General features: G+C 40.1%; 1 protein-coding gene across 1 annotated transcript; it reads right to left on the bottom strand.

The window, feature by feature from the left end:
• Nucleotides 1-8,173: 8,173 nt before the first annotated feature.
• Nucleotides 8,174-10,000, bottom strand: RNF228 (ring finger protein 228). Its single transcript, XM_083363253.1, has one exon. It carries the CDS (start codon nt 9,308-9,310, stop codon nt 8,366-8,368), a length of 945 nt encoding a protein of 314 aa, XP_083219379.1. The 5' UTR covers nt 9,311-10,000; the 3' UTR covers nt 8,174-8,365.
• Nucleotides 10,001-21,134: the final 11,134 nt, after the last annotated feature.

Here is a 21,134-nt window from a genome sequence, read left to right as displayed (position 1 = left end):
GTCTGAATCTTTTTTTAAAAAAAATAAATGGAATAAAAGAAGCATTAGTCTTCTCTCGTACCATATTAAAGTGCTTACTGGGCAATTATTCCAGGAGGAAGAAAGGCAGGGATGTTAAAATATGGTTGAAGTGATTGTTGGGCCCCATTGCTGGTTTATATTAATAGCACAAAATGTTTTTGCTATCATTTGTTTAATCTGTCCTACTTCTGGTTGTGATTTAGCACAAATTTTAATGATTGCAATTACTATAATAGCGTGTTTTATGTAATTTTCTTACAATATTTAAGGTTTTATTAATAGTTATAATATTATTAACATATTAATAGTATTATTAATAGTACTATTAGAGTATAAATATAATACATCTATATAATTATAGATTTATGCATTTTATTATTGTACTTTCTGGCTCAGAGGCCATAATGAATTTGATTTGATTTGACTGAAAGTGATTGTTATATAACCTGAAAAGTAGTTGTCAGTTGAGTCCTTTAACCCCAGTGAATGTTAAAAGTTTTTTTAAACTTCTTGTATGAACATTGAGTTAGGACACTGGCCTGTCACTTCCACTATTGACCATTTCACTGGGAAGGATCTTTTGCCAAGTCCAATCTTACTTTCTGAAGAAACTTTTATCAGAATGCTATGAGTGCTCTCTGCCACAAAGCTAAAATCACTTTTAAGTGATCCAGAAGTTATTGCATCTATCCCATTTCCCTTGTTCCACCATTGGAATTAATGCTGCTGAAGCAAGCAAGTCTTTTTCAATTGGAAGTAGCAGCATTTGGAAGGGAATAGCTACTCTTTCAGCTTCAACTAAAATAATAGTTTGGGGTCAACTGTTGCCAGAAGAACATTTGAACTTGTTCACTTGAGTATCCAGTTTAAAATCCACATGGAGCTATCCAGGGTGCTAGCTGGAGCATGAATTTGTTTTGTGTGGACTCCAAAGTTTGGCTGGAACAACCATGTGGCTGTTAACCACAACTTACTTCTGTATATCTTTATTAAATGTATTTAATTCAGTCCTTTTAATGTCTGACTGAGGGTAGCATACGCAAGTAAAGACAGAAAATATAAGTCAAGTGGAACAAATTGCTCCAGAGTAATTTAGATAATCAAAAGCAAGCAGGAGGCTCATAAAACCATCTGACCAGTGCCTGTGAGAGGGGCCCTGTCTTCAAACCTTTGGAAGGCAGGCAGAGTCATATCTACCCAAATTTATGAATGCACCCTATTCCACAGGATTCGGTGCAGCAATAAATTAAGTCTTCTGGATCCCAGAGATGAGCCTGCTTAAATAACAGCACCCAATATATACCAGTCCCTTCAACCTCCCAAAGGTGCTTTTCAAGATGCAGCTGCACGTTCTTTGTTTTTTTCTTTGAAAGTGTTTTGCTTCTCATCCAAGAAGCTTCTTGAATGAAAAGCGAAACATTTTCAAAGAAAAAAACAGTCCAGTTGCATTTTGAAAAGCACCTTTGGGACAACCATGGATGGTTGAGACTCCCTAAACAGTTCCATCAAACCTCATGAGGGACTTTATAGGTTACGGTAAGCAGCTTGAATTGCAACTGGAAGCCCACTGACAGACAGTGAAACTTGTGAAATAATATTACATGGTATATTAAGATGTACCCAGAACTATTTGTGCTGCTGCATAATGAAGTGGTCTTCAAGGGCAGCCCCACATAGAAGTTACTGCAATAATTCAGATGAGACATGACAAAGGTATAAATGATCATAAGTTGGGTTTTTTTCTATGTAGGAATCAGCACGATTGGTGCACAAGATGGATTTGTGTAAAGATCCTCTTAGCCACATCTGTAACCTGATCTTTAAGCAGGAGCCATGAGTCTAAAATGAGCCCCAAACTGATTTGATACAGTGCAACCCCATCTAGAATAAAAAATAATAAAAATTCAGATCAGGGTGGCCCCCAAATCCACAATCATTAAGTCTTTCTAGGATTGAATATGACCCTGTTTTTCCACATCTGTAACTGAGTCTACAGACACAGACAGAATCAGTAATAATTGCTTACCAGCTAGGGGTGAAATACATAACTGGGTATGATCAACATACTGATGATACCTAATCCCATACTGATGAGTTACCTCACTCTGGCCTCAAATAGATATTAAGCAGGAAAAAGTGGAAAGGATGACTCTGAAGCATCACACAAAGCAAGGGTTAGACCTCTTTCATTGATGCCAAATGGACCCATCCGTGAAGGAAACAGAATGACTACTCCCATTCCCACCTTCTGAGGCAGTCCCGGAAAATACCATGATTGATGACATCACGGGCCACCAAGGAGGAATAAGATAGGTTGAGCAATGACTTTCTGAAGAGGGGGTTGGAACAACTTCCTCACCTGAGTATGAATTCACTATAAACTGGACCCAATCATACGTCACTTCCCATGAGGCCCTAACCAATCAGAAAGTACATGAATCTGATGAACAAGGAGCCATGCACCCAGCTCTGAGAATGAAGTCACTTCCTTGGAACCAGTAGGATCTAACTTCTCTTCTCTTTGGATTCATTTCATTCCATAATTCGTTTACAGAGGTTTACAAGTAAAAATATATGCTTGCTTTTGAAGGAAAATTATCAAGGAAAGTAAATTAAATGTTCTCATGTTCCTCTGCATAAATCATTGACTCTTGAACTATCTTTCCAAATTGCCTCTGCATATTCTGCTGCAGAATATAATTATTAATAAAACCTTAAATATTGCAAGAAAATTACATAAAACACACTATCATAGTAATTGCAATCATTAAAATTTGTGCTAAATCACAACCAGTGCAGGGGTGGGGCCTATGTATGTGGTGGAGAAGCAATGTGGTGGCTAGAGCGTGGTGGCAGACTAGGTACGGTACCTGGGAGGTGGGGCGTGTGCTTTTCCCGTGCCAGGCCAGTCCCTGCAGCCCTGGAACTTGCTTTCAGGGGCGGGTTTACTTTCGGAGAAACATGGTAGGTATGCTATTCTAATTAATATCTTCATACTATTTAGACTGATCTTCACTCTATGTTTAGCATCTAATTATTGTAAGACATTGAGAAACCATCCTTTGATCATAATTTATAAGATCATATTTATATATATGACATTTATTATATTTATATGATCTTATAAATAGCTTAATTAACACAATATAAAGGAAAGCAGTAAGGAATAATCATTTGGGAGTTCGCAGATGTAATCACATACTCATAGTTAATTTATTGTTTCCATCCATAAAACACTTGTTCATTTTGAAAAACTGAGATGAATAATAAAAAAGCAAGCATCAAAAAACCCTTCACCATCTAACAGTATTAAACATCCAAAACTGTTTTAACAGGTTGCACAATCCTTAGCACTTTAAATGTATAATTATGAAAAATCTGAAGAATACAAAATGCTTAGGTATAAATTTACAGACAGCACTTTAGCATGTTAAAAAGGAGAAACCATCCTAAGCACAATATAAATATACAAACAATGCTTTTGTATTTTACATGTTATAGAGGTGAACGTTGAAGGCTTTGATCTGGCTCTACCAGCATATAAACAAGAGTTCAATGCACTTTTGAGTGTACAAGGATATTAAAGGCAATATACGGAGTTAGAGCATATTTTCTCACATGTATCTGTCAAGAAGAAAGTTGGATTTATGCCTGTGAGACTCAAATGGGTAAGTTTATACAAAACAGAGATACATAATTCCTTGGAGGATAACACATTTCATCAATAGCCAGCAGGTTAGCCTTTACCAAAACATTATACTATAACTGATTCAATATAAATAAATATTCTGATGAAGAAAGCGTTTGTTGTTATTAAATGATTACACTGGAGAACAATTTTTTTCAAAAGTTTTGCTTCTTGAAAAACTTTTGGTATTATAACAGACCTCTTCAAACTGAACACAAATATAATTTTGAATGACTGTATCATGTAGAAATCTTGAGAAATATGAAACTTCAGTGACTATAATATATACGGCTCAAAAAAATAACGGGAACAGAAAATAAGACATCCTACTATTAAATACAGTACATTGTGTTGTTTAAGTGTTCCTTTTATTTTTTTGAGCAGTATATTTAATCGTATAATGTTTTTCTCCCACTGCATGAATTCAACAGGGCCAAAAGTATTTTGCTTCTAATTTTCATTTGTACTCTTGCTGCAATGTCTAACAATAGTCACCTACCACTGATGGATTCCAATTGCTTTGATACCATTTTCTTTTGTGGCAATGTCCTGGTGAAGACTTTCACCATGTTCATCACTTGACTGCACCAAGATTTTTTAAAAAGGAGTCAAAAGTATGAATGCAGAAAATGAATCTTCAGTGACACGTTGCACTTCATGGTCTTGTATGTTGTAAGAACTCAGTCAACCATCTGAATGTATTTTGGTGCTCTGTACTTGCCAAGAAAATTCTCAAGGACATCCTTGAATGCTTGCTAGGTGATTTTCTCTGGCCCTATAACAGATCTTTGAACTGCTTGTCATTGATAATGTATTTGCTTTGTGGCCTTACAAAAATGCCTTTCTTGGCATCAGCTATTCTTGGAAATATCTGTCTCAAATAACAAAAACCTTCACTTTCCTAGTTCATCACTTTCATAAAAATTTTTATCAGTCCACGTTTTAAGTGAAAGGAGGCAAAAATATATTTGTTGAATCAAGTGTGTCATGTACCGTGGTTTTTGAGCTGGAACCAAATTCTTTCAAAGCAGCCATTTCTTTTTAATGTAATGTGACTATTTTGCATGGCTGTCCCATTTGCTTATGTAGTAATAGTACTTGCTATGTCCAAACTGCCTTCTAAACAATAGAGTCACTACTTTTAGCTCTTCACAGATATTCCAGTTATATGTCTTGTACTGGATGTGCTTAAACAACAGTTCCAGGTTTTCATATGTTTCTGTCATATGTGTTGCATAGCCAACAGGTACTGAAGGGTTTATGTTGCCACTGTGTAAAAACAGAAGATTTCTACAATATGGAACACTGCAGATTAAATTACAGGTTATTCTCATGATTAGCAGCCAGAAATCTATAAGACACATCCAAAAGTGCTGAGGAAGCAAAACCTTTATCATCCAGTGCTATTTAAACATCCATTAACTACTACAGGATAATGAAAGAAAATCGTGCATTATTTTATTATTCTATTAATACTGCTGAAGTTTAATTTTTTCATATAGTAGCAATAAAAATAAGGGTTTTCTATACATCCCAAAATGCTGAAGAGTTAGTTTGTCTCTGTGTGTGTTTATATATGTTTGTGTGTGTGCCTGTGGGCCTGTCTGTGTGTGTCGTGCATTCATTCATACATACATACATACATACATACATACATACATACATACATACATACATTGGACCTTTACAAAATGTTTTTTAAATAATACAATTGTCTCCATCGTCTCCCCGAGTCCATAGTAAATTTAAATAAACATTAAAGCAAGCTTGACCTATATCAGACATGTCAAACACAAGGCCCGGGGGCCAGATCCGGCCCACGAAGTGGTTTCATGCGGCCCGCGAAGCCATCCTGGAAACTGAGGGAACGGCCCCCACTGCCTTGGCCCTGGCCCAGAGACCCTCCTTCTGCCAGAGACCCTCAGATCTGTCCCACTCCTGCCCAGGCCCCCATAGGCACCCTTGATGCAAACAATGTAGAACTGGTCATGCCCACCCAGTAGGCCATACGCACTCTAGCCACGCCTACCCAGTAGGCCATGCCCACCCAGGCCATACCCACCCGGCCCGCTGAGGGCAACCGCAATGCTGATGCGGCCCTCAATGAAATTGAGTTTGACACCCCTGACCTATATTAATATCGCCATGGCCATTTTAGGCCTGTTCTATGCAATACCAATTGCTTGTCTGAGATCACTTGCTATGCAGTACCATTCCTTCCAACTCAGCAAGTAAAAAAACTGAACTGATACCAGAACTTTTCTTGGGTTACTTGAGCTCTTTCTCTCGTTCCCAACTTCATCATATACGGCATACCTGTATGTCTTTATAAGAAAGATGTATTTGTGCAACAATAAGCCAGTTAAATGAATTATGATTTACCAATAAACCCAATTTCCTTGGTTCACACTATACCATAAAGCATAAATTAACTATGTACATTGGTTAAAATTGCACAACTCTCTGAGCCAGCTACATTGTATTTTTTATAAACCCAATGAAAAATCTTCCAATTGTACATCAGCTTTGTGTCCCAAGCAGTACAGCCCAAAAACAGTTTTAACTTGCTGAAGCAATATGTAAAATGGTTCTCAATCACATGTATATACAAGGCCAATTTACATACAGACATAGCTGTCACTCAGATTCAAGCATGACTTGGAACGTCAATTATTTTCAAATATGTAATCTGACACTATTTGAAGCAAAAATATAAAAAATTATGCTCCTGGTCTGTTATAATTCTTTCACCTGTGGATGGTCCAAGGTGTTGCAGTCATTAGTACGGGCATAGGAATGAGGCCTAGGTGACTTTTAATTGGCAAGGAATTAGCCCTTTCATAATAGAATCATGGAGGATTTCCACATGCAATCTAAGTTTCATTCCATATCAACAAAAACTATACTTTCCAATAAGGAATTGTGCATTCATCTGATATCAGCTAACATTTAAATAATTATTAAAATAAAGAATCTCTACATGAATATCTAAACCAAATAAAAATAATTTTGGTGCAAACCTACTGTTTTTATATTTTCTCATATTAAAACTATACAGGGATTTTACATTTCTATAATGATTTCTCTTTACATAAAATGTTCCATCTGTATCTTGATAAAACTATTAATAAACTTTCTCAGTAGGTTTAATAGAACTGGATAGCACCCAACACAATGTTTTGACTGTTATACAGCTTGTTGAGTAAGACCCAATTTAGGTGGTTCATATATTACTCTAAACCATAAATGGTTTGTTAATTTGTTGTTTAGTATATTGTGTGAACTGACCATTATGATTAAGCAAAATATAGTTTAACAGAGCATGAGAAACAAATCATATGTATACTCGCATTTGCATTAGTTCCAGCATGCATTAAAGATATATAAATCAATTTTTATCTCTAAAGGTGGAAATCGATTCCAAGTTTCCAATTAAATTTATCTTTTTGTGATTCAAGCACTGTGCTAATAAAAAAAATAATAAAGGATTTTTGATTAGTAAACCTGAATCTAAAATTACCAGATTCCCCTTTTAATCTGAAATCAACACATCACTCACTTGGGCACTGAGTAATCCCTGGCATTTTGCAATCCTATGGAAATTGTTCTTAAAAGCAGGGAGAAAAGGCACTCAGTATAAACTTAAGAGGCACACTGTATATTCCCAGGCAGAACTTTGGCACAAGTAGATATCAGAACTAAATCCATATTCAGAACCAAGTCAACAGCAGAGGTCACTTACCTAAAAGCTTTGCAACCTGTTTATTCTTTTAACAAGAGCCAGATTGCAGATTTCAGTTCCTCTGCAGCTATTCCTTATGTTGTAACAGCTGCATTACAAATGGCAATATTTCATTTCTATAGATTTTGGACCAGTATTGGCTAATCACCGGTATAATTTCAAGAGCGTTTCATAATATTTCACAATCTTAATGCCCCATTTTCTTTTTTTTTTAAGTTAAAGATGCCCCCCCCAAAAAAGAGAACCTTGTAGCCTGCACTGGATAGCAGGTGCTCTAGAACAGCTGCACCAAATCATCCCCACCCTGCCATACAAACTATAAAGGCGCAGGGGGAAATGCAGCAATCTTTCCAAGGAGAGACTTTTCTCCCCCTAGAGCATTAACTGCTTTTCTTACCACACACTCATTTTAGAGTTACCCCTTCATTAAGCAAAGTAAGATAGCCACTTCAGCAAGATGTTTGGAGAACCAAATTGTGAGCGTTGTCCTGAATTCTTTAAGCTATATGGCTGTCCCCAAGTGGGGTACAGAACGCTTTGGGGGAGTGTAAAAAAGAGTAATTGTTAAGTCAGGTTGGCTTCTGAATCATGAATCAGGAAAAGATGCTATATTATGCAGCAAAATATTTTGAGCATGCTTGCACTGACCCCACGTGCCAGATTGTTTTGTTTTCCCTTGGCCAGGTGCAGCAACCTGGCATTCAGGAAATGGAAGGACGGAATTCCTTTTTTTTCTCTTCCTTCCTTCCTTCCTTCCTTCCTTCCTTCCTTCCTTCCTTCCTTCCTTCCTTCCTTCCTTCCGGCATAAATGTGAATGTTTCAGCTGCTGTTTTGATCCATGCCAGGCAATCTCTCACGCCCTCCAGAAAAAGAAGCTGAAAAGTCGGGGAGCGCCTTTCCTGGACAGCGCCGGCCTAGCAGCGATTGCTCCCGTCAAGCGCAGAGCGGCTTCCGGGAGTGCTGTGGCAAGAGGCTCCTTCCCTTGGCCCGCTTCCTCCTGCTCGAGTGAAAAAGATTGTTCTCGGCTCGCTGCGGATTCTGAAGTTGTACATAAAAGGCATGGTGGAGGCGAAGAGGAGGAGAAGAGCGACCCCGAGGAAGATGGACCCGTTCAGCCACTCCATCCAAGCGAAGCCCAGCAAGGCCATGCCGAGCACGGCGAACACGAAGCACAGGCAGCTGGCCTTCTTCCGGCAGTTCGCCCCGCAGTTGCCGCCGCTGAGCTCTTCGACGTACGTCTCCATCTCCACGTTCCGTATGGAGACAGCGCCCGAGGGCGTCTCTGCGCCGACGCTCCTCCGCTCGGACGACGACTGCTGGTGGGACGGCCTGGGCACCGGCAAGAACAAATGTTGCGGGCGCAACTCGGACAGCAGGGGCGCCCAGCCGCGCAGCTGCAGCAGGATCGCTTCGACCAGCTTGGTGTTGACGGGCAGGCTCTGCACTTGGCCCTCGGGCAGGGCTGTGCAGTGTCGGCACACCGGGCACGTGATGCAAGGGCCGGAGGAGCGACCGCCATCGGTTAGTTCGGGAGCGCCGTAGCCGCTAAGGTTGCTGCCGGCCTCGCTCCGGCAATGGGGCGAGTGGTCGCCGCGCTGGTGCAGCTCGCTGAGGCATTCCCGGCAGAAGGTGTGCAGGCACTCGAGCAGTTTGGGTGCGTGGCGCTCCAGGTCGAAGAGGTTGTAACAGATCCGGCACTCGTATTCCTCGGAGGTGAGAGGAGCCTCCGACTTGCTCGCGGGAGTCTTCCCCTTCGCCGGGTCTTCCCCGACTCCTTCCTTCTCGCCATCCGGAACCCGCCGGGTCCCTCCCTTTAGAGGGTTAGTCTGGTCGCCGCTTTGCTGCTCTTCCTTGGCCATAATACCATCGCTTTATTTCAAGAGACCTTTTCTCCACACCTTTTACTCTGCGGGATGGGCGTGGGGGAGGCGGCGGCGGCGGCGGGCAACGGTTCTTAGTCCTTTTGTTTGCTTGCTGGCTTTCCTCAGCTCAGGGTTAGCTCGGTGGCTTCTTGGAAGGAGCAGCCGGCCGCAGCAGTGCGTGCTTCGCTTCTCCCGCTGCTGCTGGCGACGGCGCAGCCCTTCTGGAGGTCTTTGATTCGATGGTGGCTCCCTTTTTTTCTCGCTACTGGCGCCACCTGAATGCTGTTTTCCAGCCAGGAACTGCCCTATGACGTGCGGATTCCCAGAGCAGCCAGACAGCGACCCAGGGGCACCGCCAGTACCACTCCCTTAAAATCCGAGAGCATCCTTGTGATCTCATTTCCTCAGAGAGGAAAGCCGGAAGCTGTCTAAAAACAAAGAAGGCAACAATTGGGAGAAACACACGCATCAAAGTGCACTCTGGTGCTTTTTTAAAAAAGTAATGGCTGCAATTTGTCATAGAAATGCTCTGGGTGCTGCTAAAAAGCCAAAAATATATAAGTGTGAAACAGACTTTCCGATACAGGGTGGAAAATCTGATACCATTAGTACCAGTGAACAAGTTCACCCTGTCTTCTATTGGCTCATCTCCCCACTTCTGCTGTATTCTACAGTTGCAAAACGCTTCTGAGCTCAACAAAAGCATCTTAACTGTTGCAACCAATACTCCAATCCTAGACGGCATGACAATTGGCCAGGCTTTGTTGCTGGGATTTCTGGAATTTGGCACTCAAATGCATCTGGATGGCACAAATTTTGCTTTTGATCTTTAAAAGTCCTAAATACCATGGTATCCTTCCATACTGTCACTGTGTGTAGAGGGTAAACTTCATTGTTTTGTGCTGGTTCTACATTAGTACCAGTCAATGGTGATTAGGGAGGAGAGATTGTGTCCTCAGCCCCTACTCTGTGGAGTGCCTCCCACGCTGTGGGTTGCCTTAGGGTTTAGTACTCTCTTCTATTCAAAATTTACATGAAGTGACTAGACGAGTTCATCCATTGCCATGGGGTGAGGTATCATCAGTGTACTCAATTATACATTTCTGTCCCTGGCAAATTAAGTGATGCTCTGGATTCTTGTCCCAAAGCCTAGAGGCTGTGGAGGTGTGTATAGTTTTATTAAAGTTTTAAAAGCAAGGGTAAAAATAAATACATACTAAAAAAAGCAAGACAAAAAAAAACAAAAGGAAAGAATGAAAGAGAAAGCTAGAGTGAAGAAAGAAAGAAAAGGAATGGTAGAAGAAAAACACAAAAGAAAGATAGAATGAAGAGTTCTTTATAATAGTTTATATCTTTTTTCTAAAGCTCCATCATGACTCTATTCCTTTGATAATCTGTCCTGGTCTAATTGTCAAAACTATAGATTTTAAGTTCATTTTTTAATTTTTTTGTGCAAAAAGTCCATAAGGGGTTTCCAGACAGGTATAGATGTCAAGAATGATCTTTTCTCTATAGTCAAACAAATCCTAAGTCATGTTCTTCTAATTCTAAACATTTCCTATTTCTCACCTACCTATTCATCCAAACAAACAGCAAGCTGCAAAATACAAAATTCAAAATCAGAAAAATCCAACTTTTATCTTTCCTATGCATCTTGTAACATCTTATATTATTAATTAGTCATTTTTTTCTTTTGCTGTATAAACTGATATTTTTCTTTGCCACTGTTTAAATGCTGCATCTGTTTTCAGAACTAGTATTGTTTGAAACAAAAGCATCATTCTAGGCAAAACATTCATTTAGATCAGTTCTCCCCAAAAGTAGTTTGTTCCATCTTAACTTCATTCCAAATCTTAATATATTTTTTTGAATATAATAGAGTTCATACTTTCACAATGATACCCAGATACTTTACTTTTTTCTCAATCTTAAAAACCATTTTCTTTATCATTTCTGTATGTTCCTCTATTTTAATATTTTTTGTCACAATGTTTCTTCTGAATATTAATTTTGAAACTATTAATGCACCCAATTTAATTTTCCATTAATGTATTGATTCCCTTTTGATCCTCCAAAATCAACACTCAAATCATCAGCAAATGTTATTAACTTATAAGTTTCAGTTTAAAAATTACTTCCACAATTCTCTCATTTTCTAATATATCTATTCAATATTTCAAAACTAAAAGAGAGGAGACCACAGGCATCCCTGTCTTGTCCCTTTTTTTGCAATTCACAGGCTTATTGTTTATGAAATATAAGTTGGTTTTACCTATTTAATAAAATTCTCTCCAAAATTCATATCTTCCAAAAGTTTAAACAGAAAAGACCCAGTTCATATTGTCAAAAGCCTTCTCTTTATCTAAGAAAGTCACTGTTGCTTGATTTTCATTATGTAGCTTCAACTATTACAAAATGTCCAACACATTTCTTATGCCATCCTTTTAAACTGACTTTTAAATAAAACTCCACATTGATCCCCATGAATAAATTATCACAAAATTATTTTTAACCTCTCAGCCAATAATGTTGAGTATAATGACAAGTTTTCTGCTGGAAACTAATAAGATTTATACATACCGGTAACTTGTATTATGACAAATTGTCCCCAAACCTTTCTCATTTTGTTGTGAAGTGTGAATCCAATGTATCTTATTTTTTAATTTTTTTTAAAGAAGACAAGAATAATGAACCCTGCTAAAAAATTGTTGACTAAGGCAAAGCGGAGGGGGGGTTTCTCTACAGATTCTCAGTCATCCAGGTCATGGTTGTCCCAAAGGTGGTTTTTCAAAAGAGTTGGACTTTGTTTTTCCTTGAAGACATTTTGCTTCTAATCTAAGAAGTTTCTTCAGTTCTGAAATTCAGAACTGAAGAAGCTTCTTGGAGGAGAAGTGAAATATCTTCAAGGAAAAACAAAGTCCAGTTGCCTTTTGAAAAAGCATCTTTGGGGCAAAGGGAGGGTTTTCATGGCACTAACTCTACAACTGCACACTCCTTTGTATTCCCCATGCAAGAGCCATGTTTAGCCTCTTTTTGCAAGGCTAGAAGAATGGGGATCTCATCTGTGGAAGAAAAATATTATTAAATCCTCCATCTAAATATTATATACATGTTGTTTGTCCTTAGCTGATTGTATCAATACAATAAAAATATGTAGATGCTTAGGTTGCAAGTATCTGAGGCAGTTACATTACTTTCAATGGATTATTTCTAAGTTCATAAAACTGCCAAAAACAGAATTGGCAAGTAGTAAAAGTACTATTAATAAATATATGTGGATCCCCATTGAGGAAGCCATTCCACATGTAACGTGATGCTGTTACTATGCATAAATGATTAAAAATAGAAGTCAGTCAGTACAGTCTATAAAAAGTCCCATTGTAAATTATTCAGAGTTCTGAGTAGTGGTCAGAAAACGGCCGTAGCACAGCATCTTTAAAAAGGCCATTAAACTGAAACATAAAATTTAAAGAACCTCCCAGAAGTCTTGTTAGCTTATCCAATATGTTAATATCTCTGTAGAACTAATAGTCAATGCTGGTATGAAATGAAAATAATATTATGCGTATTTTGCTTTTAATCTATTGAAATCTAAAACTGACTGAGTTTTGCAGACACCTAAAGATCTAAATAGCTGAAATAATAATGTAGCAAGTATGAATGCTGGTGACATCAGTTTGACTCTGAAAAATTATTTTCCATTGGGACAGGAACACAAACTATGTCTAATGCTGTTATTTTCAAATTACAATAACTATATATTAATTCAGTTCATCCATTATGCTGAACTATAACAGTAGTTTGATTGATTTGGCTTCTAAGATGTGGTAATCCAGGTATTATGATTTATAAAACATGATCTACTATGTTAGCTAGACAGAATATACTGCATTTGCCTTACTCATATATTTGTCCGCAATGTCAAAGAATTCTAAAAGATTAATGACTTGGGCTGCTCTTTGTTAAAATCATATTTTCTTCAACAAAACGTTTTAGATTAATGTTAGATCAACAAAATAATATCAGGTTTTTATATATTTATATGACATATTTTTGCTAAAACAATTTAACTCAAATAGGTTAAAAAAAGGTAAAAGAATCCCTCTGGATTTTACTTTGCTGAACGTTGCTGGGGAGGGCAGTGCTCATCCCTGTTTCAAGGTTGTTGAGCTCAAAGACATTTCCATCGTCATGTGGCTAGCCTGATATCATGGGGCACTGTTACCTTCTCACTTAAGTGGTATCTATTTATCTGCTCGCGTTTGCATGCTTTCAAACTGTTAGGTTAGCATGAGCTGAGGTGAGGACGGAACCTGGGCTGCTGGCTTTCCAGCCAACAAGCTCAGCGTCTTAACCACTGAGCCACTGCATCGCCTTAATCCAGGTAGAGCTAATACAAATTGTCCCAAGGTTCTAATCAAGGTACACAGGCCACTCCCACAGGTTGCTATTTTGTATTGATGTATTTAATATTAGTATTTTCAAAAAAGTTAATAGGATCCCCAAAATTGGGATCTATGGATTAGACCAGACATGTCAAACACAAGGCCCGGGGGCCGGATCCGGCCCGCGAAGTGGTTTCATGTGGCCCGCGAAGCCATCCTGGAAACAGTGAGGGAACGGCCCCCACTGCCTTGGCCCTGGCCCAGAGACCCTCCTTCTGCCAGAGACCCTCAGATGTGTCCCACTCCTGCCCAGGCCACCATAGGCACCCTTGATGCCAATGATGTAGAGCTAGCCATGCCCACCCAGTAGGCCATACGCACTCTAGCCACGCCCACCCAGTAGGCCACGCCCACCCAGTAGGCCACGCCCACCCAGGCCACACCCACCCGGCCCCTTGAGGGCAACTGCAATGCTGATGCGGCCCTCAATGAAATTGAGTTTGACACCCCTGGATTAGACTGTCAGGATGGGTATCAAGTTGCAGCATCCCTATCTGTCAATCCCATGCTGCCTTGTGCAAATAACTAGGGGTGACATAAATTGTGACCATTTCCTTTCACCTTTGTAAGGATATTTATCTGAATTGTTTGACATAAAACCCAAACTATATCCTTGTGGTGGCTCTGCAGAAATTTCCCATTAGATTTAAGGAGAGGAACTTCCACAAAACTAATGGCAGTCAGCAATTTTTTTCAACAACCATACTTCTGAAAGCTATGATTCATCTTCTTTCAAGGATAATCACAACACTGATTCATGTCATGGTGTGCATGTATCCCTGTAGGCCCCCATTCTGCAAAACAATAACATTTTGATTATGATGTAATCGATTATCCCACATTGGACATGTTATCAACATTAGAATTTAATTACAACTTTGAGAAAAGGTACTTAATAGAACCCTAGTTGAGTCTTATCTAAAGCCCTGGAATGCTGCAGTAGGCAGTTTTATCTGTGCTTAGTGTCATTTATGGACATGATATATGGTAAAAGAAATGTGGGTTTGGGAAGGCAAAAAGTCATTTTCTATCCATCATACATTCTGTCTCTCTTTTCTTCCTCTTCATGCAATGTGCAAAAGGGCCTATACATTGTCATACCATTTAGCTATTTCACTACCAAATAAGATACTTTTTTCCCCTTAGTGGATTTCCTTGAAAAAAGAAACAAAAATAAGTAATGAGAAAACCCAGAGAATTACAGTGGAAGACAAAACTCACGCCTCTTAAGTTCCCTGAATGAAGCAATCCAGTAAAAATTTCACCTAGAAGCCTTTTGTCAAGACTATCCTTCTCAGGGCTGTAGACAGCCTGGCCAGAAGCAACCGTATAACAGATTGTTGCATGGTGGAATTCTGCTGGAGGGTCATATTAAAGTAAGCAATGAGAAGTTAGTACAACAACCACAGCCATAAGCCAGTCTAAGAATCCTAACCAAGTTTCCATGAGCCAATAGTATATTAAGGGCCAGGCAAGGTTGTTGTTATAACTTCATCAATCACCCAAGTAAGGAAATTACCAGTATTACCACAAAATGGAAAATGCTTTCACAATCAGAATTTAAAGTTCCAATATTAGAGCATTGAATAAACCATGAGATCATGAGAGGAAAATATAGTGAATATAAAACATATGGACTCTGTTTTTCTGGTATTGTTGTTTTGCATTCTCTTAATAAAAGCAATGGTTTCAAGATCCTGAAACTTAGAATCTTATGTAAGAAACAGTATTTGTGAGTGCATGTATACTTTTTTATTTATGCCAAGTTCACAAAAGAGCATACCTAAAAACTGTTAATACATTTCTAGATAATTATCTCATTCATAGGAAATAAGAGCTGTATTAGAAGCAGCAGGAAATCCTCTTCTGTTTGGGGATAGTCATACCAAACCAGAAATATTAAAATTGTTTTGGGAGTTCTGTATCAAGTTCTGAATTCCTAGTTTGATATAGAAATGGAGTGAGAAACACATTTACCATTTTTTTGTAAGTACAAATATAAAAAAAATGGTCCTGGAACATCTTATCTTCCAGTGACTTTAGTTTTTTTGAAAATGATAAAGAAGTGATTTGACATAATTTTCTTCCTCCTTATACAAATCATAATTAGTTCCATTGTTATTTAAATTCCAGGTCCAGATGAAGTCCTGTCAGCAATAGAAACACATCTTAAATGAGGCAATTCTATTCCCATTTATGTGGGAATCCATTTTTTTTTTTGTGTATCTCAGTGGAATTTATTTCTCAGAACATTCCCTACTGGTCATTTACAGATTCTTATCAAATCACCTAGCTATTGCTGAGGTACTATAATGTCTATAGTCATTATTGTTGTATTGGTAGAACGAAAGCCAGTTGTCAGGTGATGTTAGGGAGACATCATAAGGGACGAGGAAATATCCCATGTTACCTCTATGTAATGTAGTACAGTGCCATATTTGTCCTGGAACAAGCCTTATGAAGCAGAAAAGACTTCCCTAGCCTGCCATTCTCTACTTCTCAAATGGCCGTGCCACACGTTTTGCCCTAAAACATTCAGAGAACGCGAAGAAGCCTGGCCAGGAATCAGATGCATAACGCAGGAACAGTAGATCTAAAATGCATGAAAGGTCTGATCTTTCCATAATTCTTAATGTCACTATAGCCAGTAATGAGACAACGGGATAGGATGCAGCCCAGTCAGGAAACAGGAGAACGACCATGAGCTGAAGATCCACAAGGTAGAGGCGATGGAAATCACCACCAATGGGGCCCGAAAACCAGCCATTCCCAGGCAAAGACTTTCTGCACAAGCTTTTCCCAGCACTCGAGTTGACTGAGCTTCTCGCAACGCGGCGCAAACTCCGATTTTGTAGCCCTCGCTTCGGCCTTCGCCCTTAAATGAGTTGTTCGCTTTCCGTGCTGCTCCAATAGAGGTCGCTGTGCAGCCGCTTCGTCTGCCGGGAGCAAAGCAGGGCAGCTGCCGGTGGTTTTTGGGTGGCGAGGCTTGGCTGAATTGGGCCAAGTTGCAGATTATCACCGCCGGGCAGGGCACCACGCTGCTTGCAAAATGGAGACAGAAGGGTCGGCGCTGCCATCCTCGAAAGCGCCCTGAGCCTCGTGCATCGGGATAAAGGAACCTGGAGAAAACGCGGGAAAGCGGCCGAGCCGCCTCGGCGAGAGCAGTTCCGGACTGCAACGGCAGCAGGTCTGATGCTCATTCCTCTTTGGAGCAGCAGAGGGCCTTCCGGCCGAGTAGATGCAGCTCCGGAGGCCGCACTCGCATTTGGGCTAGTCAGGTACCTCTCCCTGCTTTGCTTTTCTGTTAGAGCTGCAGCCGTTGCTGTCATCTCCGCGGCTCTTCTCGGCTCGCCCGCCCCCGCCCGCCCAACGTTTCATGATCACGGTTCGCCTCGCTGCGGGTCTAGCTCGCCTAATAAGGGAATACGTTTGCAAAAAGCCGAGGATAGCGTGATCAGGGACTGCCTTCCCTTAACCTCCTTGAACACGGATTTGGTGCTCAAGCATTTTTACCAGACGCCGATGGCTCTCCAGCGCGTTTTCCGGCCCGTCGTCCTGTGGAGGGTCGATGGATCTCATCGCGGTAGCCACACTTGGCGCTAAGTCGTAGCCAGCAGCTGGGTGATTATTTCATGTGGCTCCCGCCAAATTGTTCTTATGTGCCAGTCCTTCCTTCGGCAAGGAGGAGGAAGGGGGAGCCTTAAGGACAAGGCATTTGTTTGAACACCGGGGCAAGGTTTTGATTTTACAGTCGCCATGCCTCATTTCCTGTATGGAAGTAGTGCTTCCAGACATAGTAATCTAATTAAAGTGTTTAAAATCCTATAGCAGTATGTGTTGGGGGAGGGATGGCAAAACTTGTCATAATGGTGAGAAAACTAAAAATGGGAAATGACATTATCTAGATCTCAGTTAAATTTTCTGAATGAAATTCATAAAATCAGGAAGTAGGATGGCCCATTTTAAATCCACCTTCCAATTTAGTGCAGAAAGCCAAACCAAACATCCTAATAAATGTCTAGACAACCAAGAATCCAGCATTTCTTTTCTGACCATTCAACCAAAACTTGTATTTCAGTAATCCAGTATCGCAAAATCAGAGAACGTCATCTTTTGGCCGAGGAACTAAGGTACCCGAGTTTTCCTGAATGACATTGGGACAATCCAAAATGTTGCCTGGAAATTGCATGAATTTATCCATGTAGTTGCCATGAGTCAAGACTATCTTAAAGGGAGTTGGAAGAGACCTTGGAGGTCTTATAGTCCAACCCCCCTGCACAATCAGGAGAGTTTATACCATTCCAGACAAGTGGCTGTCCAGTCTCTTCTTACAAGCTTCCAGTGATGGTGCACCCACAGCTTCTGAACTTTTTACAATTTAGGAAAGTGAAGAGCATAAATCTGCTTATACTGTGATGGTTTGCATATCTTGTTATTTTTTACTGCATTTATAACTGAATGATTCATAATCTAAAAGTTTGTAGCTACACTCTAGAAATTAAAGTCAAAGAGCTGAGAACAGTTTGTTATTTGTTTCCTGATTTAATTAATTTTAATTTTTAATTTAATTTTAATCCCATTTATATCCCGCCCTTCTCCAAAGACTCAGGGCGGCTTACAATTTAAAGCACAAATCAATGTGCTTAGCAATAGCCTTCATTCTATGTATATGCCTGCTTATTAGGGCTTTCACCCCCCCAAGCGGCATTATTACAAAGTCAGCTTATTGCCCCCAACAATCTGGATCCTCATTTTACCTACCTCGGAAGGGTGTAAGGCTGAGTCAACCTTGAGCCTGGTGGGACGCGAACCTGCACTAATTGCAGGCAGCTGGTGTTACTTAAGGAGGCATTAGCCCACTGCTCCACAAAGGCTCAACTTCTGGATTCAAGTTCTGGACACCAACTTCAAATAAAACAGGTGAGGAAAAGTGTAGGAAAGATAATGAGAGTATTGGAGGATATCCTACAAAGTGATATTGATAGTCCAGCCTTAAGAAAAAAAGACTGAGGAGGGATATTTATGGAAGGATATAAAAAGATGATCAAGACCTTTCTTTGGTTCCAAAATGCAGAACATGGATAATGGATTCAAATTATGAGATGACAGTTTCTGATTGACTGTTAGGAACGTCAGGGAAATAAATTAATACTTTCCTATCAGAGGGCGATGAACCGTGGTTTATTTGATGCATGGTAAACATCAGGTAAAAATAAAGAAACCCAAGGCATATTCTACTGTGTATAAAACTTTAATTGGAAAGCAAAGAAAAACCTAACTGACTACATCCTCTCACCAGACAGAATACAAAGAGAAGGAAAAAAAAGTAAAGTGAGAAAACTTTTGTAGACATGCACAGTTAATAGCAGTTCTAGGCATGAAACCATAACATGGCTGGACATGTGACAATCGCCTTGGTTACATTGATAAGATTACTATGCAGCTGGCAGAGAAACAAAGTGAGACGTGTGGAGCTGACAAACACTTAAAAAATGCAGTGACATCCCCTTCTCTGTCAGTAATGCAGATCTCAGATAAGGCACATCTTGTTGCGCAGATACTCATGCTGAGCTGTAGGAAGTGGTTTGTTCAGCCCTTGAAGACCACCCGGAGGCTTCAGCTGGTGCAGAGTGCGGCTGCACGGGTAGTGATGGGAGCACCCCGATACTCCCATATTACACCCCTCCTGCGTGAGCTGCATTGGTTACCGGTTGCCCTCCGGGTGAGATTTAAGGTGCTGGTACTTACCTTTAAAGCCCTACATGGCTTAGGCCCGGGATACTTGCAGGACCATCTGCTACCGGGAACGAATTCCCATCACCCAGTACGCTCACACAGAGAAGGCCTCCTCAGGGTACCGTCGGCTAGACAATGTTGGCTGGCGACCCCCAGGGGGAGAGCCTTCTCTGTGGGAGCGCCAGCCCTGTGGAACCAGCTCTCCCCTGAGCTTCGGATGGCCCCGGATCTCCAGTCCTTTTGCCGCGGCCTCAAAACACTCCTTTTCCACCTGGCTGACCTGGACTGACAGGGATTTAATTATGTTTTAAATTTTTTTTAACTCTAATTTTTAATTTATTTTAATTTTTTTTTATTGAAAAGTTTTAAAATACAATTTTCCTTTGAAAAACCCCCCTTCCCCCTCCCTCCTCCCCTCCCTACCTCCCCCCTATCTCCCCCCCTCTCCCTCCTCCCTCCCCTGCCTCCCCCCCTCTACTTCCCCTCCTCCCCCCCTCCCCCCCCGACTTCCCAGAGCAAAATACAAGGTATATATCTAAAAAGCAATCATAAACAATCATATACTAACAATTATAAACTCTAAAATCCATCACTCTCTAGCTTATATAGAGTAAACCAATCCTTAACAATACTAAATATGTATAAAAAACTAAAATAAAAGAAAACTAGCATCATTCCCATCTATGTTCTTCCACAATTCACTATTACCTAGACATATTCTCACTTACACATCACAAGCACCTATCCCTATTAACCTCTCTAGCCAAAATAGGCAATAATAGATAGTTCTTACACAAATTAACCCGCATTAACCCACAAAACTTTCTTCCTCTGTAGTAAATTGTCCATTAATTCCAAATTGAACATTCTGTTACCAGACATATCATCCCAAAACTCTTAAAAACACAACTACCACTTGACTATAAGTATATTGTGGAAGTTCCATAGATTTCTACTGGTCTTATTTCTTTTTTGAGCGTTTTAAGGCAGCACGCGTCACCCTCTGTTCTCTAGGATCATCCAAAAGAGTTGCAGCTTGATCTCCTCCTGTACCCTTCTCGTCTATCTGTCCATCTTCATCCTCTTGATGTTCTCCTCCAGATCCCTCTGCAGCTTCCAGAAGTGTTGATGGGGTTGCTTTTAAAACATTGTTGTAAAAATCATGCGCTTGCTTCACAGTACCCAAACAGTACCTTTTGCCATCATACATGAAGCTCAACCCAGCTGGGATCTCCCATCTGAACCTTATATCTCTTTGCTTGAGCTCTTGCACAAGAAATATAAAGTCCTTCCTTCTCTTTAAAATCTTTGGAGGAATTTCTTTTAGAACCAAAACTTCTTGACCAGCAATCACAACTTTAGTATCATAGGCAGCTTGTATAACTTCATCTCTAATTTCCCTTTTTACAAAATAAACCACCACATCTCTAGGCAACTTTCTCTGCTTAGCAATCCACGAATTCACACGAAACACTTTGTCCATGCCTTGTTTTATTTCAGATGCTGGATGGTTCAATACCCCCTCAAAAGCCTCAGAAACCAGCTGCTTTAAATCTTCCTTAATATTCTCTTTTAGGCCTCTAATTCTAACAGCAAACTGCATCTGGTAAAATTGAGCCAAACTCTGTTCGCTATCCATT

The sequence above is a fragment of the Vipera ursinii genome (genome assembly GCF_947247035.1).
Source record: "Vipera ursinii genome assembly, chromosome: 5".
Taxonomy (NCBI): Eukaryota; Metazoa; Chordata; class Lepidosauria; order Squamata; family Viperidae; genus Vipera; species Vipera ursinii.
The sequence above is the reverse complement of the archived record's forward strand: the minus strand, read 5'-3'. Positions and strand labels throughout refer to the sequence as shown.

Bases quoted from the DNA above. Each gene is read 5' to 3' on its own strand.
- RNF228 (XM_083363253.1), bottom strand. From the start codon at position 9,310: ATGGCCAAGGAAGAGCAGCAAAGCGGCGACCAGACTAACCCTCTAAAG.